Source organism: Natator depressus, chromosome 6 (assembly GCF_965152275.1).
Source record: "Natator depressus isolate rNatDep1 chromosome 6, rNatDep2.hap1, whole genome shotgun sequence".
NCBI classification, from domain to species: domain Eukaryota; kingdom Metazoa; phylum Chordata; order Testudines; family Cheloniidae; genus Natator; species Natator depressus.
The window spans coordinates 111,925,564-111,953,191 of record NC_134239.1 but is presented as its reverse complement, the minus strand read 5'-3'; the positions used below and the strand labels follow the sequence as shown (position 1 = coordinate 111,953,191).

The window sequence follows — 27,628 nt, the reverse complement described above, 5'->3', positions numbered from 1 at the left end:
CTCTCCGACTAGTGACCCGCCCACTACTACGTTCACCCAATGGAATGTGGTCTCCACAAACTCTCAGCCAATCCCCTATCGCAATGTAGAACCGCAGTTAAGGCGCATGCGCAGCTCGAAAAACCAGGCGGTAACCCCGAAAAAGGAGGAGAGCCCGCCTCACTCGCACCCCAGTGTCTGTAACCGGATACACCCTGTAACCAATGAGCGAACCGGAGTGTGCGCAGGGTGGAACCAAGGGTTGGTACATCGGCAAGGCCACGACTCCGAACGCTCTCCCGGGGATTGGCTAGCTTCAGACCCACTCTGATTGGGTTTTTCGACCGCTTCTCTGATTGGTGTGCGCCTGGCGCGGGTTCAGACAAACTGTCCTCGGGTTAGCGGCCATCTATAACTTCTAGGGCGCTAATTCCCCTTAGCCTTCTTGGGCGTGGTGCCCTCTGATTGGTTGGCAAACTGCGTGGGCTCAGGCCCAGAGTGTTGGCCGCGGCCGTGCGAAGACCCAGGCAAGTCACTCCCTGACTGGCTAGCCCTAGCGCCCTTGCTGTGGACTCGGCTTTAGGTGCGCGGCGTGTGGTCCGGGAGCGCGAGTCGCGGCGCTTCCCACTGGGGGGAGAGATGGAGGGTGGAGTACTAAGGAAGCGTCTGGAAAATAATGGGTGGGGCTTCACTTTGGAGGCGGGGCCGGGCGGGGGGCAGGGAAATTCTCCCCTTCGCGCCCCGCGTCAGAAGTGACGCTGGCTGAGCGGGTAGCGCCGCTCTCCTACCTGCGCTGTGGGGCGAGCCGGGCTCTCCTCAAACGACACTGGCAGGGGTGTGGCGTGCCTAGGGCCTCGCCCAGGGCTTTGTAATTCCCCCGGGGGGCATCTCGCCCTGCTGGGAGGGAGGCACTGCTGCCCCCGAGTTGGGGTGTCAGTGGGTGCCCCCGGCTGCTCTGGTGTGTGCTGCGACGTGGGGGTCCGTGCTGGTGGCTGAACGGGGGCAAGTCCCATGGGTAGACCAGGCTCGGTGTCGCCCCTTTTTGCTCCACAGATGACAGCTGCACTGCTGTGCCCTGTGTGGCACTGTCACCTGTGAAGTGGGCTTTCCTCAGAGGTGTCCGAGTAGCAGCCGTGTTAGTCTGTATCCGCAAAAAGCAGGAGTACTTGTGGCACCTTAGAGACTAACCAATTTATTAGCACATAAGCTTTCCTGTGTCTCGTTCATGGGGACAGCCCCACCCCACAGTTGCCAACCTTCATATGGTGAATAAGCACCCGACTTTCACAATAAACCAAAAATGGAGCTAATCCCATTTCAAAACAAGCCAATCCCTAAGAATGCCATCCCTGTATGTGACTAGATTGTCCCGGTGTGCAGTCTGGGACTCTGGTGGGCCTGCTGTGCACCCCTGACTCTCTTCCCCCCTTCCCCCTGCTTGCCAGGAGCCAATCAAAAAAAAGAAGCAACTCGTTGCAAGTCAGAACTAGCCAACAAGCAACTCACAAGCCAATTAAGGCAAAAACCAGCGCAATTTCTGCATTTTTTTTCTCACAGGTTTGCCATGTCTGTCCCACCCCTGGAGTCCCAGGGGACAGCTGCAGCAGGGTTGTTTGGCATAGGATAGGGTTTCTTAATCTCTTAAATTTTTCAACCTCTTATTTGAAGTCCAAGATTTTCACACGCCCCTTACTTTTAGAATAAATGGAACAGTAAGAGAGTAGTGCTGATAACAATTACCCTGTATAACTTATTTGTGTGGATGTTTTGAGGTTGACAGACACTACTTGTCCTTGAAGGGTAAGGATAGGCAGGGAATGGGGGGAAGTGTGGAGTTTTTTGTGTCTATTTGTTTTGCTTTGTATTGCAATAACATTTTCAATGCCTTGCATTTCATCAGTTGTCTTTCATGACATCCCCTTCAAGCAGGGTCAGACCCACCAAATGCGAAACAGTGGTTCAGAAGATTGGTCAGGGTTCCAAGGAGAAGAGGAAAGGATATCCATTTATTTCTCTTTCTTCCACACACAGTTCTCTACTGCTGACCAAAACAACCTCCTGTGTGCCCATATCCTTCCTTGGCAAGTATTCAGGTTTTTCAGTTTGAAGACCTGGTCTCTCTAGCTCAGTGGTTTAAGTATCCAGTTTAATATCTGAACTCCCCAGGACCATAAATTCAAATACCTTCTGAGCTGGTTCTCCTCTTCATCCTTCTCTGATGGTGCATTCCATACCATGTAGTTTGGTGCATGTGAATTAGATTTTAAAAGCCAAGATCCTTTCTACTCCATGTGAATATTAAAGATCCTAAAGCACTTTCAGTAAGCAGACATGTTTGTCCTCATGTCTTGCTCAAAATTTCCCTTCCCTTCACATTTGTATGATGCGGTGGCTACCTACACAGCACCATTGAAATGCAAAGTTTGTAAAGTGCTTTGGGATCCTTTCGGTCTAAGGGCACTGTGCCCATCTTTAATTATATTAAGTTTAGCCCTCATAAGTTTCTTTTAAATAGGTCTTAATTTTTAATGAAATTACGTTTAAATCACTGCCTTTTTTATATATTAATCCTGCTCTCAGGACCCATTTCCATATATTATGTATATGTACCCAAATAATTGGACCCTTGTTTTTAAAAAGCAGATTAACTGGGGAACTAAGTCTTGTAAATATATTTGATACTTGTCTGCCATTACATTGCACAATCCATTATATAAATAGTAACAAGCCTTATAACGCTACTTTGTTATATAGTTATAGCACATGACTCGGGTTTTCTTTTTTAGATCAAAGTTTCAAAAACAATTGGATTGCATTATGCTGTAGTATTTAGTCACCCCATGTTTTAATAAATCAAAACAGTTCTGAGTAACAGAAATATTAACAGTCATGGATTATTTTATATTACATTTGTATGATTTTATTTCTCTTCGAAAACGAAAAGCTAGGGAGGTGTACAGCTGTAACTCATCTACAAGCAATTGAAATAATTACCAACTGTTCCCTTCATCAGTGTTACTGTAATCTGTCTCCAGTAGGGTGTAGACAGAGAGCCATCTGAGGAGAATATCCATCATGTGAATGGCTAATTACATTCTGGGCTATAGATTAAAGACAAATATATTGTTAGGAATTAATAGTATTTGAATGTCCATTTTTCCACAGAGTTGGTCAAATGAAATAAATACTTATGTTCTGTATTTCATGTATGTTTGATAAGATTTCAATTTACAGGAAATCACCAGGCTCTGTACTCAGTACGGTACTGTATCAAGACATGGATTGGGACCAGTTTGACATGAACCCCAAAGTGATAGCTGCTGTTAAGAAAGGTAATTTAATCCACCTGTATGTACATTCCTGATTTGCTATTACCATAGTATCTATCTGTACATAATCATATCCATACTGGAAATGTAATATAAATACATGGTGAGACAGTGTGTATTTGCAAGTGATACCTTCTTCTCCCAATGATCCAATGGTGATCTTCCAAACAGTTTATAATCTGTTTTTGATAAACTCCAAATGCATGCTGCCTTCCATGTCGAAAGCTTGTCAAGAGTAGTGTCCTGGCTTCCAAGCAGTCAGGAAGAGGTTGGAATACTGGAGTTTGTTCTGTTAGGAAAGAAATGAACGGACACAGGCTATCCTTTTCTAGTCTAGTCAATTTTATTTGCAATGTGCATTTAATTTCTGTTGCCTTCTTCAAGAAGAAGTTAAAAATCAAAAGCAGCCACAGAGTTTACATACAAGTAACTCCACTTTCGTGCACCAGAAAAACATTATAGTGAAATTGCTTCTCTATCAGAGCCTTCTCTCAAGCACCACTTCCATCTGATGTTAAAGAAGATAATGCTTTAAAGCCTTCCAAAAAACATTAAAGTCCTTTTCTATTCAAAATCACTGATGATCATGATAATATAAACAAAACTTGTAACTTTTTTTTAACCAGTACTCTCAGTAAATTAACCATAAGTGGAAGTCCTTTTCTTTTGTAAGGTTATAGTCAATCCAAAAGCATTTATGAGAATTTCTCTAATTTCAGCTAATATAAAATCAATAAAAGAGATTTTGAATCTTTCTGGAGCAGACTTGCAAAGGCTGACAAAACTGTCCAGTATGGATGTACAGTGCTTACTGAAAACAGTCTCTGGTACGCTGAGGAAAAGCAGTGTGCTTACAGGTAATACTGTCAATACAGATAATTTACATAATTAAAAACCATTCTAGACTTTTGAGCTATAATTAAAGGTTTACATTTATTGCTTAAAGATCTATTGTTGAAGTAGAGCATAAACCATTTTTTTATAGCAGGTAATAGTATTGATAAATTATTGATAAACTATTTCTCAAAGTTAAGTCAATTGTTCAGGAAATAAAAAGCTGTAAATTCCTGTTACTCTTTAGTAGATGCTTTTATATTCTGAAAGGGCCTGATCCTGTGAAGTGCTGAATGTAAATAGAAGTGGATTCTACTCAGTCTTCTAGGGTCAAATAATTCCCCTACATGGAAATCTTGGCTGGGGGACAGGACACTGCAAGATTCCCTTCTTAGAATTTCCACCAGAATATTTCATAGGGCAGGGGTTGCCCTCCTCTAACGGAATGGGCTAGGAGTTGAGCAACTGAATCCCCCCGTTTCTTGTTATCTGTGTGGATCTTTAAAGCTCATCCAGAGGTACAGAGCCTTCTATGTTTTCACGCTGCTTACTGACCCTTAGCAGCTCTCCTCCACTTAAGGTTGTCAGGTGTCCGATTTTTGACCAGAAAGTCCAGTCGAAAAGGGGACCTGGCAGTGTCCAGTCAGATGTACTGATCAGACACTAAAACTCTGGTTACCGCGGGGCCGGGGGAAGAATGGGGTCATTAACCCGTGCCAGCGCTGCTCAGCCGGGGCCGCCTTCTACCTGCAGTTAAGCTCCTTGTCGGGCTGCAGCAGCTCTCATTTCAGTCCTGGAGCAGAGGGAGCCCAGCTGGAGGGGGAAGTGTGGGGTGTGAGTGACAGGGGCGGGGTCTTGCGGGGGTGGGGGGAAGAGGCAGAGCAGGGGACGTTGCCTCAGGAGTCTGGTCACCAGCTATTAGAAAGATGGCAACTCTGTTTCCACTTCCTGGTCATATCTGCTCCATTGAAGTCATGCAGACAAGATTTTCCTGGCTGGAGCTGTCCCCCCAAAGTCTCCTTAAAGGACAGGAAGAGGGAGGGGAGAGTTCCAGAGCATGGAGGGGATCAGCATAAATGCAAGCTGTACCAATTTACAAGCAGACTTCTCAGTTGGTAGATTGTTAGTTGCGGGGAAAACAGGCTGAATCATGCTTACATCTGGAAAAAATGTCAATCATAGAGCTATCTAGACTGTGGCAGCTATGTTATATTGTCCCTTATTAAGAAAATGCTAAATAGAATTCTTTCTTTTAAAAAATATCCTCCAGCACTTCAGCTGTACCAAGACAAAGATCACTGCGCATCCCAACATCAGAAACTAAGCCTGGGTTGCTCACTACTAGATAGCTTATTAAGAGGTGGCATTCCTGTGGTGGGGATCACAGAACTTGTTGGTGAGAGCTCTGCCGGGAAGACTCAGATTAGTTTGCAGCTGTGCCTTTGTGTGCAGTATCCTTATGAATATGGAGGATTAGAATCTGGTAAGTACAATACACTTTCTGATTTACTTATTGTTTTAAGGAAGTATGCTAGGCTTAAGATAAGTAATTTGTGTATCAGTGGATTTCTGATCATTTGCAGCATCATTAGCAGTAAGATGAGAAACTGGGCATTTGGAAAAGAAAAGCATGCTGTGTACATTTCCACATAATACTTTCCACCCTTACTACTGGCTGCTGAAGGCACACAGATTAGGGTGCCTGTGTGGATAGAATCAGACATGACTTTCCACTGAGTTATGATTGACTTTTTCCCACAGTGATCAAGAGTAGTAGGAAGTTTGTTAATCAAAATACATAAGACATATAAAGATGGAGTGTGTTAGGTTTCAGCATCATGACCATCCCCTGCCTCTTCATGAAAACTTTTATGACAAAACAGTCCACATGATAGCTATTTTTACATTAATATCTTAGGAATTTGCTAAGTATACCTTACGTAAAACAGGGGTTACAGTATCCCAAAGGAGCTGGTCACGATATACAGGACAAAACTGATGGACATATAGTCAAAAAAGTCATAGGCATTGTGTTGTACCCTAAATTTTCCCACTTCTGTGCAAGTAAGTAGATAACCATTATTGTAGAGCCAACGATCTTTTGTATTGTTTGTTTGCATTTTTGTACTTTGTCGGGGAGGAAGAAACCTATGTCAATTCTGAGAACTCATTAGTCTGGTCTTCTTTATGATTAATGTTTTGGCTAGGCTGTTGTTCTGCCTCCCATGCAGCATCGTGTTTAACTTCGAAGTTCTCACAGTTTGCTGTGCGAAACTTGCTCAACTTGTTTCCTACAGTGTCCAACCACATGGAAAATTCTTGAAATGTCAAAAGGCAGAGATGGCTTTTCTGGCAGAAATTAGTCCTTGGCTTACATTTTTTCGCTCTAGGTTATATCATTAATCAGAGCAGAAGCATATATGATTTTAGTCCTCCCCTTCAGTTCCTTCCTTGGATGCTACTAAGTGTTACATGTGTCAAAAGTTCAGATCTATACTCATTTACAAGACCAGATTTATTCTTATTCGTGCCCTAGTGCTCCCCTCCATTTGTGCTGCGAGAAAGGAACTAAATGGGATCAGATATAGGGTGTTGGGGGCAGAAAGAAAGGCACCTCGTCCTAGTAGATACCAGGGCTATAAGAAGAGCTCAGCAGTAAGCTATACAGCTCAGGGAGGCATCGAAAGACATTTTTAATAGTGAGCCACAGTAATATGTATTGCTGTAGTGTGTTCTCCCTGGCAGTGTTTTTTGCACTCCAATATGAACTTTGTAATGAGTGCTGTGTGTGTAGTAATATAACATTGCACATGCACCTATTGCTATTATCTCTGAATGATGTGAGAGCCACCCAGCATATACTGTGAAATAATAACGATGAATTCAGTTTCCATAACTAAATTTTTATTCCAAACCCAAGCAAACAGACATATTTATAACTGAATAAAACTGAATAAAACATACACCAACCGTGTCTCTCACAGGTCAGTGTTTTGGGATCTCTGGTTCCCACAGTCAAGTGCTGAAGCGGCTCCTGCGCTGGAGGCTCCACCAAGTGTCCTCCCTCCTCGGTGGTCAGCCTAGAATGACTCCAGCCAGGGCAGCACCACCTCATAGAGCTAGTGTGGGGGCTCTGGCCATGAGCTGCAAGCACTGCCCTTATGGATACTGCTAGGCAAAATTCTCTGGCTCCAATGCACTGGGTGTGTGCGCGCGCGCACACACACACACAAAATAGAATACATGGCTGCACCTATTCGAAGAAGAACAGCTGGGGTGGGTTTGTATGACTAGACTTCTTTAAATCCAATGAGGTGTTGATTACTGGTGTGTAAAGTATGGTAAAAGTGCACACCCATTTGACACCTGTAAAGATGCAAAGGATGAGTTTTATTGGTCGGTGTTGTTGGTATATAAAATAAATGATGCAACATTGGTGTATTTGTCATTGAGACATGATCTTCATAATGTGTCTACACAGCAAAGGCATAAGCCAGGGACCATTTCTCAGTCCAGTTGGGTTCTGGGTAGGTTAGCTAAAGGACCCTCCCCCAGCCTATTGGGAGGATCCACTGAGCCTGGGACTCATATAATTACGGGGAGACAACAGAAAAAATAACAAGGACAAGTGTGAAGGTCAAAGGGTCAAAAAAAGGGACCTTGAAGAAGATACTGAGTGTCAGACAATTATGTAGCTAAACAATAAAAGTGTCATCTGCTGGGTCAACGAATAGTGCAAAGAGGAGTCTGTGAAACCAAAGAATGTGATCATTGCACTGGGCACCAAAAGAACAGCTGGCAAGACTGCTGTGATTGTAGCTATATCTTTTGTTGGGTTATCAAGTTTAAGTAAAAAAAGTAAAAATTGTCCTTTTAACATTACCAAGATTTTGAGAGAGTTCTAAGAAGAAAATATTCCCTAATTTGAGCGTTCATTGCTAAGCAGAAAAAGGAATTAATTTTTAAAATATATTTGTATATGAGTCGTGTAATATCAGAGGTTGGTTTTTTTTTTTTTTTTTATTGCAGGTGCTGTCTACATTTGCACAGAAGATGTTTTCCCAAATAAACGCTTGCAGCAACTGATTGATCAACAACATAAATTTAGGGCAGATGTTCCACTTGATGTCATACAGAAAATAAAATTTGGAAACAGTGTTTTCATTGAGCATGCCGCAGACCTTGTAAGTAACAGTGCGACTTACAAATAAATTACTTGGGAACACTAAATCCAATTAGTGCAGATGCAAACAAATAGTACAGGGGCCTAACTGAGGCAGTAGCGCTCACAAAGATGACAAATAAATCAAGATGATTTTCTGTGTATACCAGCCTCCCAGTCTCTTCATATTGTATTGAGGAGACTGATCCAAGTTTTCAGAGATTTAATTGTCTCATACAAAGTTTCATTTTGAAAAGGACAAGAGATCTTTACAGACTAACATTCAAATTCTTCCAAAATCCATTATACTTTTTCTAGGATATGAGGCATTACTATTATTTATTTGTATTGCAAGAGTGCCTAGAGACACCCCCCCCCACACACACACACTTTATACTAGGCACTGTAAAAACACATAATAAAAAAATGGTCCCTGCCCCAAAGAATTTACAATGTAAGTTTTTAAGACGGGAGATAAGAGGTTGATCAAACAAACAGGATGTGGGGGAATGAAAGGTAATAATGATATAAACATGATAAACAGTAGCCATGGTATATCAGCTGTCTAGCCATTGCTAGTGTTTTTGTGTGTGTCATGATCGAGGGATTAGTTTTAAGGATAGATTTGGGGGCAACCCTGCATAATTTAGAACTGAACCATCAGTTTACCTTAATAATTGATAGCCTGACGGGTTTAATGTTGGAATATTAGAGCTATTTTTGTAAATGCTTTTATTTTTTCAAGTTGGTCCTGACAAACACAAAAAGAACTACTGTGGAGGCTGTATTTGTTTTTCCATTGTGTGTTCTCTAAACTGTTCAGTAACACTCAAAATGAACTCCATGACAGTCTTGGTAACTTATACACCGTTGGTTTTGTTTTAAGAAAGAGAACAGTAGTAAAATGAGAGATTAAAACTATCAGAGGTGAAAAAAGACAATAAGCATGCAAACAGCAGCTAATGCCTGCAGAAAAAGTGTAAAGTAACAAATTACAGTAGTTGTACATATATTTGAGATTTGATACGTTTAATGAGAATTTTACTCCCTTCTTTCGTCTGCAATTCTACAGGGGGAAAAAGAGCTCTTTAAAGTGCAATGTAGCTCCAGTGGCTTTTAAACCTCAGGTTTACTGGAAGTAGCTCTCTAGGACCCAATTCTGTGTTGGGATATGCCAGGGGTGGCCAATCTGAGCCTGAGAAGGAGCCAGAATTTGCCAATGTACATTGCCAAAGAGCCACAGTAATATGTCAGCAGCCCCCTGTCAGCTCCCCACACCCCAGAACCTCCTGCCCACCAGCATCCTTGCTGATCAGCGTCTCCCTCTCCCTCCCCCCACCTCCCGATCAGCTGTTTCGAGGCATGCAGGAGGCTGGGAGGGGCGGGGGGGGGGAGTGAGGGCATGGCAGACTCAGGGGAGGGGGTGGGAAGGGGTGGAGTGGGGGCAGGGCCTGTGGCAGAGCCAGGGGTTGAGCAGTGAGTACCCCCTGGCCCATTGGAAAATTGGCGCCTGTAGCTCCAGCCCCGGAGTCGGTGCCTATCTAAGGAGCTGCATATTAACTTCTGAAGAGCCGCATGTGGTTCCGGAGCCATAGGTTGGCCACCCCTGGGATATACTATCATGTCTCCCTGTGGCCATGTGGAGTCTGATTGACCTCAGTGGAGGTCTGCACTTGCAGATTCGAATGAAGGATGAGGACCTAGGGCATGGCTACACTTGCAGATGTAGAGCGCTTTGAGTTAAACCAGCCTTTGTAGAGCGCCATAGGGAAAGCGCTACAATCTGTCCACACTGACAGCTACAAGCGCACTGGCGTGGCCACATCAGCAGCTCTTGCAACGGCCACAGAGAGCAGTGCATTGTGGTAGCTATCCCAGCATGCAAGTGGCTACAACGTGCTTTTCAAATGCAGGGGTGGGGTGGAGTGTGACAGGGAGTGTGTTGGGTGTATGTGCGGGGGGAGAGAGTGAGTTTTTGGGGGGGCTGAGAGCACATCAGCATGCTGCCTTGTAAGTTCAGACAGCAGCAGACTCCCCTTTCCCCTCGCCTCTTTCTCTCACACACAGCATTCCACAGTAATGGTTGCTTTGTCTTAGAGCAGATAAGCATGCCGGCTGTCAGAAAAGGAGCTTTCAAAGGGCGTATCCGCATTCCTAAAGCGAGTTCAAAACAATAAGAGTGGCTATTTGACTTAAGGGGATTATGGGATGTTTCCGGAGGCTGATCAGAGTGCAGTAGTGCAACACCTCGTTCACACTAATGCCCAGGCGTTTCACCAAGGCGCAACAGGCGTTCATCTTCTCACCAAAGTGGAGTACAAGAGTGCTCTGACTCTAACCGTGGAGTCAGAGCACTCTACGTGCCTTCCCAGCGTGGACGGGTAGTGAGCTAGGGCGCCCGGGCCTGCTTTAATGTGCTCTAAGTCGCAAGTGTAGCCAAGCCCCTAGTGTTTAGAGAACTTGTTGGTACTAACTGAACTACAGCCAGGGCCAACTCTAGGTGTTTTGTTGCCCAAGGTGGAAAATGTTTTCAGCGCCCCGCCCTCCTCAAAGGCACAAGCAAAATTAAAAAATACCTCATGTGTTTGGCATTCCTAAATGCAATGATTTGCATCCCTGAATGTTGGCACCCATGGGCCTGATCACTCTCTCCTAGGTTCAGCTCTAGCTCCAGCAACATATTCTTTTGAGCTGATCTTATGTAATTGATGGTATTTCAAAAGCCACACATCTGAGTTGCTCTTTGTCACCTCATCAGTGTTTTATATAAGCATAGATGAGTGTGACTGGTTTAATTTTCCTCTTGCACATAGCCTCCCTCATGTATGGATTTTTGTAATTATATTTAGTGCTATGTGGGATCAAAAGTTTTTAAAATATCAAATAATTGCTTTAAAAAATTAGGGTAGTTTTTCCACATCCAAAACTTCTGAGAGGCATTCCTAGTCCATCAATATTTTAGTGAACTGTTTATTTATAACCTGAATCATAAATAATTTATAAAGTATCGATCTAAATGCCCAGCCAAAGCCACTTTGAAGTCTCTCCCATTTTCATGAGTAGCAAATCAGGCCAGTGGAAAGGTCTTTGCAACACTGGAAAGGGGAAATGTAATACAAGCTTCTGATCAGATCTGAAATGGTGGATCTCTCAGTTAGAGGATAGTTTTCACATTATGCTTCCTGTTTGGCCTGTTTCAGACACACACATTCTCTCTCTGAACCCTGCTTGCCTGGGAGATTTTCCCATTCCAGTGCTCCATCTATCAGACCTTCGCCCTGTATGCAAGAAGAGACGGACCAATCCGTTCTTGGACTCCTTTACTATCAGAAATTGTAAAACCCAGTTTACCTGTTCCAGGAATTGTGAGTTCACTTGGTTTTGGGCAGGAACTGTTGAGGTTCTCTTAGGTTCCTAAGGACTAATTTAGCTGCCCAGAACCAGATTTATGAGAATCTGGCAGGCTGAGAAATGACGCTATGATCAAAGGCTTCCTTAGGATGTAAGGGTACTATACCTATCTCAGTTCTATTGATTCTGAGAGTCACAGATCTGAAGATTTTTGCTACACAGCCTCTGTAGGAGAAAGGTGTTGCATTTTTGCAGATCGCGGATTGGATGCGGATACAAATTTTGTATTCGCGCAGGGCTCTATTCATCTGTCTTCCATTGAGCTACTCTGCTTCCGTTTTTAAGCTCTACTTCCACCGTGGACAGGCTTTACAGGTGCAGTGGGGTGGGGCTGCCTGGGCCCAGAGGAGCTCCTTAGCCCCTACTTCTCCAGTGTGGGGTTTGTACACCCCATCACAATTCCAGAGGCAGAATTCTAATTTCCAGAAATATTCCAGTATTCCCATTCTTTGCCGTGGTCACATATGTCTCTTTACATATACCTCTGCATGAAAGAAGACCTTTAGCAATATCCCTAGGCATTTCTGTGGCAGCAAGTGTTCCATTAAATGCCTACCTGTCATGATTATTCTCATTGAATGGTTGGGTGTCTGTTTGGGAATAGACTTTACCCTCAGTAGCGTAGCTGGGTGGTTCTTTTCTAGTAGTTTGCACAAACAGGGGTATTTTCATGCAAATTTAGAAGATGTGTGATCACTGAAGCCTTGATATATTTTAGACCTGAAAATTTTCCTGTAGTGTACAGATTCCTTACTAGCACAGTTATGTGATACCTTTAAATACCATGCTATATATGAGGTCTCACCAAGGCACTGTATGACTTTGCCGCCTTTTCTTGATGCTCAGGTGTTTGTAATCGCTCAGTATTTTCCAGATTCCTTATTTCATAAGACAGAGTACAAACATGCCCCCGGGGAGTTCCCTTATCACCTTCCTGCCATCTGCAGTAGCACTCCTAGAGGGTGTAAGCAAGGGCTTCTTCAACTTGATTTCCATCCATTCCAAGGTTTGTGATCTCAGTGAAAGATGTGATTCCACATAAAGATACGGGAGCTGAGAGCTATTTCTCTGACTTGCAAGGCTTTTCTTCCCTTCATAAAATCCAAATCTGTCTAAATTTATAATGGACAGCATTATGTGAGTATGTTACACAGATCACTAAAGAGGGGTTTGCTCAAACCAGTTGTCAGGGAAATTTCCTCTTAAAAAAATTCACTGTCCTCATTGGATGGGTCTAATATCTCACCTACCAGTGAAAGATTATTGGTAGATTCTTTGAGAAGAATTTTTCATTCAACAGTACAAGTGCGTTAGCGAGGGCTCCATTTTATATTCTTTTGTTCCACAAGTGGGTAAATACCAGTTAATTCCCAACAGGGATACAATGCTTGCGTATAGTTGTGATCCAAAGTCAAACACATCCTAACATGAATATCGCACTCTTTTTTCCTCCACCAAGAGCAGGAACGTAACTATATGTTGACCCTTATTCTACTGAATTAAGAGATGATTTTTTAAAAAAAATGTTGCTCCAGTTGGTACCAAGTTGCTATCATTAGCCATGGTTAAAGATTGGCAATTCTGTCATCAATATCATGGAGATGTGTCATGGGGTTGGCTGCCTTCTAAGTGCCCCCTTGTGGCCATGGGTGCCTTCACAGTGTCTTGCTCCTGTTTTCCCTTCTTCAGGTCCCTTTAAGAACTCACCAAGTTTAAAAGAAATTTAAAGCAGTCCCCTCAAAGGATCCTGTTTATTTAGTTTTTGGTCATACTCTTGCCCTCTGGACCTCAACTCCCGTTCAGTCTCTCACACAGTAATCAAAAATGACACACAGTCCTCGAAGAACAAAATATAAACTCATGAGGTCTGTGTCTCAGTCTCTACCTTGCTTCTTGGAGAAGGTCTCACCCAGGCTTCCCTGCTTGGAGATCTTTCCCTTGCTTATTCAATAGGTTTCCTGCCTCTGGCAATTTCAGTTACTCTCTCAACCAGCCCCACGTCTGCAGCATCCTGCTGTTTTTTATATTAGACTAGCTGATTCAACCCCAATGTGGCTTGTCCTGTAATCAGGATTGGCTTAGCCCCAGGCTTTCCAGACCATTGGGGGCATTTACACTATGATATTAATGTCTATAAAGTCATTCTTTCCAAACTACTGAGTCTCCTGCCTGTGAGATGAGGTGGGAGTCTCCACCAAGGTTCAAAGTTTCTCTGGTCGACATCTTGACTCTAGATTGCTTGGTGTCTTGTGAGTGTTAAGCTGAGGTCAAAAAGACTAGTGAAAAAACATGAATTTTTGATTAGTCAAATCTGATCTATGGCTTGAAAGAGATCTCCCATCTGGTCAACTCTTAAGTGAGTAGATCTGATAAGGTCCTTCTCAACTGTTATTTTACACTGTTTAAGTGAAGATGCCATTCTTGATACTCAGATAGTCATTAGGCTTGTATTTCAGTAACTATCTTCTTTGAATTGCATTCTTACAGAACAGGTGGCCTTGCCTGCATCTCCATCCCAAGAATCTAAGATGTCTGCGATTTCCATCTCTTTCAGACCACTAGACTGTTTCTATCCCTGAGCCTCTTTTATATTCAGGGAAGCAGGTATCATATTTTTGCATATTCGGAGAACATTGTCATTATATATATCAGGCCAAAGCTTATCTGCAAGTTTCCCCAATCCTTTGGAGAAATGGAGCTCACATGAGGAGCCAAAGGTTGTCCATCTGTCACACTGTGTTTTACAATTGTCATGACCTGACACAGCTTCAATGTCCTGGAATTGTCAATCTTCATCCAGAGCAGAGATCGTGTCTGTGGCATGCTGTCTTCATCAGATCGTGTTGCATGACTGATACTGCAGCTAAATTAGAGAGACAGGGTGCTGAGGTGATATCTATTATTGGACAAACTTCTGTTGGTGAAAGAGACAAGCTTTCAAGTTTACAGAGTTTTTCAGCTTCATGTAAGCTTTAAAATTTCTCTTACCAACAGAAGTTGATCCAATAAAATAATTCTCACCCACCTTGTCTCTCAAATATCTTGGGATCAACACAGCTATAAGAACACTGGATACTGCAGCTATATGTGTTTTTAGCAAAAATATTCCATCATTAAGACTTGTTTTGGGAGAGCAAGATTGGTCACTTCCATTCCTCTCAACCTGGCATCCAAAGCTGATGCTTGTTTGGCAGTCCTCTTGACCCTTGTTTACCTAGAACTCCTCATTCCCCTTTCCTGGGCATTTTACCGCTTGCTACACTCCCACAAGTAGGAATATGCAAAGGCCATTTGAAGATGAAATGAAAGTTACTTACCTAAAACTAGGAGTTCTTCGAGATAAGCCTCTGCATATTCACACTCCCAGCCCACTTTCTCCACTTCTTCAGAGTCTCAGGTTAGGAATTCCCAAATTAGTGGAAGAAACTGAGGGGTGGCTTGGGTATTTCCCCTTTTATACTCTCAGAACCCTCCAGGTTGGGAGCGAGGAGGAGGTGCAAGTGACCCCAGTGGACACTGCTTTACAGAAGGTTCCAGAAGCTTCCGGCTCAGGCACCTTCATCCCAGAAATGTGACTATCTAGAGGCTCATCTCAAAGAACTCTGGTTGCGGATAAGTAACCTTCATTTTCTAATGGGCTCTAAAGGTTAAAAATAACATTTCTTCAAAGTACTAGATCAGTATTTTAAACATTCTAGTTTAAAGTAAATATAAGAACACGTATATGCTGATAACAATATTGCAAATTCTAATCTAAATGTCACATTTGTTGTAGTCCAGACAACAATTGGGCCTCCTATGTTGGGAAACAATGGTAAAGATTTTATTCCAGTCCTCTGAAACTATAAAATGCATTTATCATGGAGAAAGTCTGCACAATAACAGCAGGAGTTCTGAGAAACATCTTATAATAGGATATACATAGAACCAAAGTACCCCCTCAAATAGTAAATGTTACACATACTGACAAGGCAATAAATTGCAGCAATAGAAGTAAAATTTAAACCTAAAGCATACACATTTTTCCAGTGACAGCTGCTGCTGGTGCTTCTTCTCCTCCCTGCCCAAAAAAGACAGTCATTGCTGGCATCTGTACTCTGTGTGTGAAAATCTGCTTGTCTCGGGGAAAGTAAGAAACTATTGAAAAATAAATAAATAAAAACCCAGTCCAACTTTGTTGGCTGCACTATGAAATGGAACAATCTCTATTTTATTTTACATCCTCCATTCCCTTCCTTGTCAAAACCTTTGACATCTTGCATGCTGAACAATCCAGTTGTTCATGTGTCCTTGATGAGAGTAAGTTTTGGATGTTAACAAAAAGATCAAAGTATTTTTTGATAACTGGAAATGGTTGGAACCTGACAGATGTTCCACTCAGAGTATGTCTACATTGCAATGAGAGCTGTGATTGTAGCTCAGGTAGGCATACCCATGCTAGCTTTAATTTAGGTAGTGCAGCTAAAAATAGCAGTGAATGTAAGGCGACACAGGCTACAGCACGGGCTGTACAAGCACAGCCAGAACTCTGGGTACGTCCTCATGTTGTTAACTGGTGCTGGGGTCTGTTTTGTTAAATCTTCACTGCTATTTTTAGCGGCAGTAGCTAAATTAAAACTCAAGGCAATGGCTCCCTAAACTGCAGTCACCTCTCCAATGCAGTGTAGACCACCCTTAGTGTACAGTGAACACAGTAAGAAGTCTCTCTAAAGAGGTCATCTATTCTGCTGAATGAATTATTTTCAACAGTTAGAAACACACAGTTCTGATATTTGAGTGAAGAGCAAATCAGTTCAGTAAGGTGAATCCTACTATAATCCAGTTCCAAGAAATTCAGTCTAATTTTGACAGACATGGAATGTAGAAAGTCATCGGTGTGTAACCTCTAATCCCGGCAGAATGTTTATAAATCTTTAACTGTGTATTCCTATTTATGTTTGAAGAACGGTGTCTTCCACAAGAACAGTGCAAGGGTGTCAAGAGAATTCCCTCTTTGCTAAGATGAACAACTGTTACATGTGATAGAAGAAAATTAAACTACTAAGCACCCAGTGGAGTGTAACTTCTATCTAAAATAATTTGGGGACTTCAGAAACATTCAGAGGATGGAATTTTTTATCAATGGGGGAGGAAACAGGAGTTGCAGGTGTTATTAACTTTTACCAGAAGTTTTGGTTAATAGAGGGTCTGATATAATAGCTGTATATAGTACTATCTCAATTCCTTTGATGAAAGAACACTGTCTTTTATCATTTATCAATACTCTGACGACTTATGCTAGCCTTGAATTAACTCCTCAACATTCAAGTGAATGCAGAGTGGCCATGGAGTAGGACTGCACTATTATGTTCTTAGGTAACACTGGAATTTTATACATGACTCAAAAATCCAGGCCAACCTTTTTCTTGACCTATTATGTGTTGTGCAGCCCCACTTACTTGACTGTGCTAGGCTGCATGTGGTGTAAACTAGTGCTGCAGTTGATCCTTTTTTATTGGAGGGTTGGTTGTTTGTTAAAAGTAGTCACAAGCAAGACAGCCAGACCTACACAGAAGAATACAATTGTGTCAAAGATTCACAATCTTGGCTTATGAATATAACCTCCCATAAATAACCACAGAGCCAAGCAGTGAAATGACAGGTATCTGTCTTAGAATTTTATAGGTACCAGCATTCTAACTAGGTCTAATGTTGAATGTTTGTATTTTGTGGTAGGACACATTCTACAACTGCATTGCTAAAAGGATTACCGTACTGCTCTCAAGAGGCATGGTGCGTTTGGTGGTCATTGATTCTATGGCTGCTTTGTTTCGATGTGAATTTGGCGCAAAAGATTCAGTTATGAAAGCCAGATATCTGCAGACATTCGGAGCAAAACTTCACAGTTTAAGCAGTAGATTCAGAACGCCAATACTGTGCATTAATCAGGTATGAAACCAGAAATTATTTCCTACTCTGCAGAACCGTTGAACAAACAAAATAAAAGAGACTTCTTGAAAAGAACCACAAACAGAAATGAACCTGACAGTATTCTTTTTGATCACACACTTTTGGTCTATGATCATTTAAGGACTAATGGAGGAGTTTTATCATACAGAAACAACTTCACTAGTATTGAGACATCTGTTGGCCTGAAAGTATTTGTAGGAATGTTATACAAGCCAGCTGATACATTCTGGAAGTGAAAACATCTTTGTATTAATACAACAATTTCCTTCTCCCATGAAACTGAAAAACCTATATAAGAACTAGGAAAGTCAGTATGTCCCAATATTTTCCTCTCCAACATTTTAGGTTTTTATTAAATCTAGTCAATTTATGATAGCTCTGGAGGCCTCTATCAACAGAACACGTACAACCCAGGCAGTACCAGTGGCCATTATGGTGACTTTGTGATGTGGAACTTAATCCACTGAAAGTTGGCCCAAGGAAGTCATAGGCTTAATTTTTTGAGTAACATATGTAGGAAAATAATCTTACTTTTAAAAAATATTTGAGGTATTAAAAGAAACTAGAATGAGCCAAAAGGGAACAATCAGTACAGAGAACTAATGGAAATACTTTCTTTAAAATTGAGACGAAGCATTGGATCTTAGACTTGCTTATGCAGCTTGATCTGTTTTTAGCTTGTTTTTTTCCTACTAATATTTTTGGAACACTTTTGGAGACAATTTTTATTGTGTTATTTGTATCATGGTAGTGCCTAGAGGTCCCAGTGGGTGCTGTAAATCTGATTTTGCAAATTAGTGCTCTGTACATTAGGAAAAAAGGGCTGCTTGAGTGAGAAAATTGTCTTGTTTTAAAGGGATATTATCAACTTCATCATAATGACTAACTGAAATGTTCCAGTTGCTAATAAGGCAGGCTTTAAATAATGTCCTGAAATTTTTTAAAAAATTTTTTATAAATGTGTTTTCTCCTCCCCTGTTAATGTTTGCAAGGGTCTTTTTTTGCTAAGGGAGAAACTGTCTATATAGAGGAGAAAGTGAAAGTAATCATATGTAAAGCATTGTCAACTGCACAAACTGATCAGACGGAAAAAAAAAAAGAGAATTTCTCTCACGCTAACTTTGAAGGGGTCCCACAGGGACCTGTACTATCCCATTTTCTCTTCAATATCTAATGAGATAGGAGATGTTATCCACCCAGCTGCCAACACTGCTAATGACACTGAACTATATATCTCATTCACAATTCATGCAACTACTGTCACTACTAAAATGTCAGAATACCTACAAGACATTGGTTCTTGGATGAAGGTCTGCTGGCTCAAGCTGAACCCAGCAAGACCAAAGTGATGTTAGTCAGAGAGGGGAAACATTTTGAAGACATTGTTTCTACCTTCCATTGATGACATAAAGCCTCCATCAAAATAGTGTGAAGCTTTGGCTTCTAGTTTGACTCATTAAACTTAGACGACCTTGTACCATCAGTATCTTTAAAAAAAACTAGCTTCATCTCCAGTGTCTTAGGTAACTTTTTCCTTTTCTTCTGAAGAAGAACCTGGCAACGGTCAATGCATTTGTCACATCTAGGGTGGATTACTGTAATTCACTGTATCTGAAGCTGAATGTGAAGACAGTGCATCAGCTCTAGCTGTTACAAAATGTGGCTGTCTGCATGTCTGTGGTTTAGGAGGCTGCCTTGAGTACAAGAGGCTTATGCTGAAGTCCCTCCATGGGCTCCCAGTCAACTTATGATGCCAATTTAAGGCTCTGTCCTAATCAACAAAGCAACTAGTGGATCAAACTCCAACTCCATTAAAGACAAAAATTCTGTCTATGAACTATCGTGATAGCTGCAGTCCTCTGAGACCATCCAGAAAATGAAGCCCAGGATGAAGTTTGTGAGAGCTTGGGATAAAACATTCTCAGTCAAGGGGACCTACTATGGAACAAATTTCCAGAGGAGATTGGGCAAATCCAGAATCTGACCACCTTTTAAAAAACACTCTAAAACTTCAAATTTTTTTTCCTCCATAATGATGACACAATGGTGACACCTCCTTGTACCACCATCTAAGGAAAGGAAAGAAAATCTAAAGGATCAAAACCAAAAAAAACCCATATTTTTATCTTGGGGGGAAAAAAAGAAGTGCTAGATACTCCATGAAGTCAAGTAATGCCATTGATTTTACATGGAAGGCACTTGGAATACTACAGTGATGGGCAGCAGAAAAAAACCCTTAGATAGGCAACGTCTTTCAGATCTAATAATTTTGGGGATCACTTGTAACAATACTACAAGCAACGTTTTCAAACAGAAATGATTCAGCAAGTTGATGGTAGCATCCCTTTAACTTTAGTCCATGATAAGATTGATAAACCTAAACCTAGGGCTCTGCTTCACTAAGCTATTCTTAATTTTAAATGGCTGTACTAGAAAATGACAAGTTATTTCTATAAGATGAGACCTTCTTCCCCACTAGAAGAACCTCTGGAGAGGACGTAGGAGGTGTGAAGCTGAGGCTTCCCTCAAGTTTCCTTTGAATTCTTGGTAGAATCTGTACTCAAACATGATTCAGGCCCTGAACCTAGTGGATTTCTGGGGATGTGAAGCCCCCTCAAACCTCAGCACTTACTGTAGGACATAGGTCCCCAAACTGTATGGTGTGCCCCCTATTGGGGTGTGGAAGAACATTTGGGGGGGGGTGAGGCTGGGGCCCAGGCCAGCCCCCACAGGCGGCAGGGAGGGAGTGCTGCCTAGCTCTGCTCCTGGCTGCCGGCCCTGTGCTCAGGGATCTGCTCCTGGCTGCCGGCCCCAGGCCCCAGCTGCTGGCCAAGGTCCCTGGCCGAGGCTCTTCTCCTGGCCCTGCCCCCAGCTGTAGCCCAGGCTTGGTCCCCTTACCTCTGTCCGCATCCCCTCCCCGGGAGCTGCTGCCCAGCTCGGGGGGATGGGACACCGACAGGGGTAAAGGGGGGCGTGAGGTAAAAATTTTGGGGACCACTGCTCTAGGACCCTCTGTCCTGGTCTCCTCTACAGTGCAGTTCCTGCAGAGCCTTACTTGTCATGGATTCTGCCATTGGCCCCTTGGATATCCTTTAGAATGGGACTGTGCGTTGTGGAGTCAGCTCTTTTTGGCTGTTTTTCCAGGGTTTTCTGGGGCAGCTATGCTGCAAATAAGGTGTCTGACAAGGAGGCAAGGGCAGGACAAGTATGTATCTTTTCAAAACTCTTCTGCATTGAGAAGATTCTCTGCTCTGCATCGGAGGTACTTTGAGTGCTGGTTAGATCTGTCTTGAGAATCATGGAACAGTAAATTGGCTCTGGCCCAAGCATAGGTTAGAGAACCCTAAGGTTTGCACTGACCTATCCCAAATAGACTGATTTCCATTTGGCTATATGCTACCCGAAGTGGGACATCCTTAAGGACTATCTTCTGATGATTGTGTAGTCTAAAAATGAATGTAGAGTAGCCTACAGGCTCCTCAGCCAGGTGCTTATTACTGAACATCCTGGGAGGAAAGGAAAGGTTGAATGGGTAATATTTTGTACTGATTGACAATTTGTGTAGGTGTGCTTAAAAAAAAAAAAAGGTTTCCTAGATATTGCAGCAATAGTCTGGGGGAGGAATTTCTCTTGTTTGTTATTTTGGTCCAAAGTCCCCCATCTTTGGGGAGCACCTTTGGATTTGGAATACTTTATTGGGTTATTTTCCTATGCTTCTGGCTGTTTAGGAAATCTTTTTTGCAGAAGGACCTTCCTTTTGCAAAGGAATCGGAAAGTATGCTAGATTTCTTCCAAGTGACTCCATCACTTAAGAACTTGAGATTGAACTGTAGTGCTTTATGTGTTTAGAGGTGGATTGGACCCCTCAGTTCCAAGTAGTGTTTTGACCGTAGGACTGAAAAAATTGCTCAGGCAGGTCTGGTTTGACTCCCAACAGCTGAAGAGGACCGATGTGCCCTTGAGAAAGTGTTTTTAGAGAAGTCTTTGCTGATGTGGTGGGATGCACAGGTCCCAGATTTATGTAGACCAAGTCTCTTTTCCTGGCAAAGCAAGATTCTGCAGATAGGGAGCAATTGTGGAAGAACTACCATTCTAAGTGTCCAGAAAGGGTCTCGTAGCAGCTTGAGCATCTCTTAGCCTTTGAATTGCTACATTTGGACTGCTCTGTTGTAAAAAGAAACAAGTGAAGTGCAGAAGCCCAGTGGATGGGCTCATTTGGGGAATAAGGCTCCTGAAATTTCAGACCCCAAAGGCAAAGACGAATTGGGAGATCGGGACTGTTGTTTGGTTGCTATAATCTCAAATTCATGTTTAGAAGCTGGGAATACTGGATTGCCGTTCTGCTTAAAATGCTGGAGATAGAATCTGACACAAGGGTGGAAGGCCCATGATCAAGCCTCATGGACAGTCTGAACTGTCCCTAGTATTTGCTGAGAGAGAAATGCAGTCCAGTCCTCTGACTGAGGAGGAGGTCAGGATCCAGAAAGCAAATGCATTTTTAATTTAAGTTTTTTAAAAATAACTAACTGGACTCCTTTTAAAATAAGACATGTAGCATATCCAGTAGGCTACAAAAATTGTAGTTACAGGAGGGAGCTGTGAATGTAATAATTTTTTTCTCATCTGTATCTTCAAGCTGTGCTTCTGAGAAAAAAATCCTAGTGTACACTAAGGGCTACATACAAACACAACAACTCTTTTAACTTACTGTGCTTTTGTCAACAGAAAGATGTTAAGAACAAAGATTTTTATATGTTTCATCTTGGAAGATAATTAATGTGGTTGAGATGCATTCCTGGGAGGCAGGACACCTGAGTTCTATTCCAGGCTCTACCCACAGTCTGAGTTTGTGATCTTGGGCAAGTCACGTAATCACTCGCTCAGTGTCTTCACTTACACACATGTAAAATTGGGTTTATTCTTTTATAGTTCTTCAGATGATAGTACTATCTAGTGAAACTATTCTAGGGCCCTTTTTAATTAATAGATTGGTACAAGCTGTGACTTAGTGAATAGTTACAGTGTTTAGGACTAAGTTTATACCCCACAGTACCCCTTCAATTTCAGCCTGGATAACTAAGGGTTGTTTTGTTTTTTAATTTAGCTTAAGTAATTGTGATTCAATATAAGGTCTTTTGTGTGTGTCACCCCCTTTCCCCACCTTTCCTTGGGTAAATACAAATATATATTCACAATACAACTTCATTCAAAATCTGTTTATTACTTAGGTAATGGATGCAGTGGATGAGACAGATGTTGCTCAGAGCAATTTTGGGTAAGTAGTTCTCCATAAACTGAAATGTAATAATAGTACACACACACAAGGAAGATTTAACCCTGCACTCTTTTTTTTCTTTTGTCAGTTTATCCTCAGTATAATATATAGGAACATAGGAATTGCCTTACCACATCAGACCAGGGGTCATCTTATCTAGCATTCTGTTTCTGACAGTGACCAGTACAAACTCTGGAGGAAAGTGGAAGAAATCCTATGGGGTACAATTATGGAATAATCTGCTCATAGGGGATGTTATTTTTTTTTAATCATCAGGTATTAGTGATTGGTTCACACTCCAGCACATGTGGGATTATATCTTCTCTTGTCTGTCTAATGTAACTGTGGATGTTGTCACTTTCCATATAAATTTAAACCTTTATTAAAATCCTAATTTGTTTTGAAAAATGTAAAGATATTATCAACCAGCAGAACTTCATTGCTGCAAGATACTTTTGAGGCCAAAAGATTAGTAGGATTTAAATAAGGCCTTGACATTTATATGAATGAGAACATTCCCACGGACATATTTTTTTAGAAGAGGAGATATAAATTTTGTGTTTCAAGGGCATGACATTGTTGACAGGGGATAGGGAGAAACTTCTTCTTTGGGCAGGTTATTTCCACTTTCCTTTAAAACAAATTTTATAAACGACAAATCAAGAAAAAAAAATTGAGGGTGTTAAATCTACCCTACCCTCTGTAATGTTGCCTCTGATGGAGCCCAAGGTAGATGGCCCTGTAATTTGTATTTTAAGTGGTTGAAAATTGTTTGAGAGGATTTGTCAAAACAAGTGCCATCTCTATGAAGCATTGCAGCTACTTACAGTTGAAGTGTAATTTCTAACGTATGTCTACTTAAAATGAACTAACAATTTAGTGTGAAACATTTTATGTTTCATGCATGCAAAAACTTATAAAACACTGTTTCCTTCTAGCTTATTGGATAAGAACGTTTCTCCAGCACTTGGGCTAACCTGGTCCAACCAACTGTTGATGAGATTGATGGCCAGTCGAACAACACAATCAGAACAGTCACCTGGAGGTGCATTACAGCACACTGGAAGTGTTTTGAGGACTTTAAGTGTGGTTTTTGCTCCTCATCTCCCTCAGTCCTTTTGCTGCTATGCAGTAAATTTGGAAGGTGTGAAAGGAGTAAAAGTGAAAACCCCCCTGTGAAAATGTTACATATCTATATACTCCAAAGAGAGATATTCAAGATTGTGAATCAAGAAGCCATTTGCCTAATTTTTTTTCATCTGTAGAAAAAAAGATGCCTAACATGTATATGGAAAATGTTGCTTGGACAATACATTTTTATAACCATATTCTGAGAAAATACAGAAGCAGTGATAGAGAATAGATTTCTGTACCTACTTTCAGGTTCAGTTAGGTTTCCACCTTGATGCATCTATCTTGGAAAAGAAGGGATCTTAATAAAATATTACCTGCATCTTTGGGATGCAGACTATACTAAATGCTGGCCTGCTTTAAACACTTACTGAAGTAGGCCAGCTGTACTTTCAAATGCTGACTCTAGCAGGGAAATAGCATGTTTATAAAAAGAAAAGGAGGACTTGTGGCAGCTTAGAGACTAACAAATTTATTTGAGCATAAGCTTTCGTGAGCTACAGCTCACTTCACTGGATGCATGCAGTGGAAAATACAGTGGGGAGATGTATATACAAAGAGAAGGTGAAACAATGGGTGTTACAGTGTGTGTGGTAACAAGAGTGATCAGGTAAGGTGAGCTATTACCAGGAGGAGAGCAGGGTGGGGAACCTTTTGTAGTGATCAAGGTGGGCCATTTCCAGCAGTTGACAAGAACATGTGAGGAACATGGGGAAATAGTTTTACTTTGTGTAATGACCCATCCACTCCCAGTCTTTATTCAAGCCTAAGTTAATTGTATCCAGTTTGCAAATTAATTCCAATTCAGCAGTCTCTCATTGGAGTCTGTTTTTGAAGTTTTTTTTGTTGAAGAATTGCTGCTTTTAAGTCTGTAATCGAGTGACCAAAGAGATTGAAGTGTTCTCTGAGTGGTTTTTGAATGTTATAATTCTTGACGTCTAATTGTCACAATCCATTGTCTACGGCCAAGCTCTACGATACAGCCGCATTTGCTCCAACCCCTCAGACAGAGACAAACACCTACAAGATCTCTATCAAGCATTCTTACAACTACAATACCCACCCGCTGAAGTGAAGAAACAGATTGACAGAGCCAGAAGAGTACCCAGAAGTTACCTACTACAGGACAGGCCCAACAAGGATCTACAACCTATCCTGAAGGATGACCCATCACTCTCACAGATCTTGGGAGACAGGCCAGTCCTTGCTTACAGACAGCCCCCCAACCTGAAGCAAATACTCACCAGCAACCACACAACAAAAACACTAACCCAGGAACCTATCCTTGCAACAAAGCCTGTTGCCAATTGTGTCCCCATATCTATTCAGGGGACACTATCATAGGGCCTAATCACATCAGCCTCACTATAAGAGGCTTGTTCACCTGCACATCTACCAATGTGATATATGCCATCATGTGCCAGCAATACCCCTCTGCCATGTACATTGGCCAAACTGGACTGTCTCTACGTAAAAGAATAAATGGACACAAATCAGAGGTCAAGAATTATAACATTCAAAAACATTACATTCCCTCTTAGCCCAACACTGCCTACTTTGCTTAAGTGCCTTCGGTGGGGGACCTTGTCAAAGGCTTTATGGAAGTCCAAAGTTACACTAAATCCACTGGATCTTCCATGTTTGTTGATCCCCCTCAAAGAATTCTAATTTATGGGAAATCATGTCTTAACTTTTCTAAATTGTATGTTGACTCTTTCTCAACATTCATCTATCTGTGTGAGAATTCTGTTGTTTTTAGTACCAAGCGAATTCATTAATACTGTAGTAGTTACAATTTATGGCCTGTAATTGCCAGGATCGCCTCTGGAGCCTCCTTTAAAAATTATCACATCTGCTACAGAGGCTGATTTAAGTGATAGGTTACATACCACAGTTAGTAGTTCTGCAATTTCATATCTGAGTTCTTTCCTTAGTATATGCACAAAGGCATGTAAATAAATATGGCCAGTTAAGTGGCTTGTGTTTAAGCAAGAATTTAAAAACAAACAAAACCAAAAAAACCTTCAGGATTCTGTTTCACATCAGATGTCAGAAGAAGCATAGCTGTTCTAGGGTCAATGCCGTTGATCTACAACTCTCATAAGCCAGTTTGACTGTTTAAAACTGGAACAGTGGTTCACATGCTTTAAAACTAAAGGGGAAAGAAGTGATTTAATACCTCTTTGAAATTACCCCACAGCACAGTCAATTAGTAGTCCTTATTTGAACATCCAAATATAGTCCTGGATCTTGCAGGTTACAACCGTTTATAATAAGTTTCTTGAGCTTTCTGCACCCACAAAAAGAAAAAGTGATTCTAGAGTTTAAAACAACAAAACCCTCCAGTGTTCACAGTGATGCACTTATCATACAGTCAAATAAAGTCAATGTTTAAGAGAATTTCTTTACTATATTTTATTTCATCAGCTATAGCTGTATAGAGGGTTCACATATCTTAAAATTGCATTTATGAACTACACTTTAATTCAATACAAGTTAGGTGGTGTAAAACCCATGAAAAGCAGATCTGTATACAGTGCTAAGTATTTGTTTTGTGGGTGTTCCTTATTTTTCAGCAGAATATTATCAGCAATACAGGAACATACTGTAACTCTCCATTGTAAGTCACAGCTGTTCCAGAAGTTTTTTCTTTTATGTAATAAATGCATTTTATTTAGGAACTGTCCCTTATTATAGCTTTATTAATCTTTGGGTTTCACAACTGAGGTTTGCTTCTGTACAGGAAAAATACATGACTAAGTGCTTTTTACATGAAAGATTTACATTCTAAAATGCATAAATACACCCAACTTTATTTTACATAGAACTATTGTAAGATTACATTTAAATATTTTATTTTTGCACTTTGAAAATAAACATCAAATCAAACCATAGCTCTGTAACAGATACAAAGTAAAGAGACATTCAGTGGCAACATGATATGCTTCTGGAACCAGATTGCTGTTGAAAATTAGAATGGTAGGACAGTTATTCTGTGCACTGTAAAGACACTGGTGTATAAAAAAGTGCATTTATGGAACTAAAGTGTTAACATAACAGATCTAGTTAAAAAGCCTAACCTTTAACTTCATGACAAGTTCTGCATTTAAATCACAGTGATTTACTGATATTTGTTACGATTAAGGTTTTGTTTTATTTTGAAGCTTTTCAGTTCTTATCCTTCAAGAAAGGAATTCAGGGTTCTGTTTCTCCTTCAACAGTTGGAAATATACTGTACAGTATTTGAGAGCTAAGATCAGCACAAGCACCCTCAAAATCAGTCTTTGAAGGTTTTAAAACTAACGTTTGTAATCTAAATCCACAGATTATTTTTTATTTGGACTTAAAGGGAAAGGTGACATTACTATCCTTAAAGACAGAGCCCTGCAAATCTGCTAATATCTGTGGACCAGATGCAGGTACAAATTTTGTATCTGAGCAGGGCTCTACTTTAAAAGATGTTACTGACCTCCATTTTCCTCCCCAACCCAACAAAACCAAAATACCCTTAGTTATTTAATAGAACTTGAGCTGTGCATTCTTAATTTGTTAATTTTG

General features: G+C 41.3%; 1 protein-coding gene across 1 annotated transcript; it reads left to right on the top strand.

Moving 5' to 3' along the window:
• The first annotated feature begins 189 nt into the window (after window positions 1-189).
• Window positions 190-26,800, top strand: XRCC3 (X-ray repair cross complementing 3). Its single transcript, XM_074956325.1, has 9 exons — window positions 190-562; window positions 1,909-2,060; window positions 3,214-3,311; window positions 4,028-4,165; window positions 5,413-5,625; window positions 8,172-8,326; window positions 17,431-17,643; window positions 22,893-22,939; window positions 23,878-26,800. Exons 2-9 carry the CDS (start codon window positions 1,924-1,926, stop codon window positions 24,116-24,118), a joined length of 1,242 nt encoding a protein of 413 aa, XP_074812426.1. The 5' UTR covers window positions 190-562; window positions 1,909-1,923; the 3' UTR covers window positions 24,119-26,800.
• The last annotated feature ends 828 nt before the right edge of the window (window positions 26,801-27,628 follow it).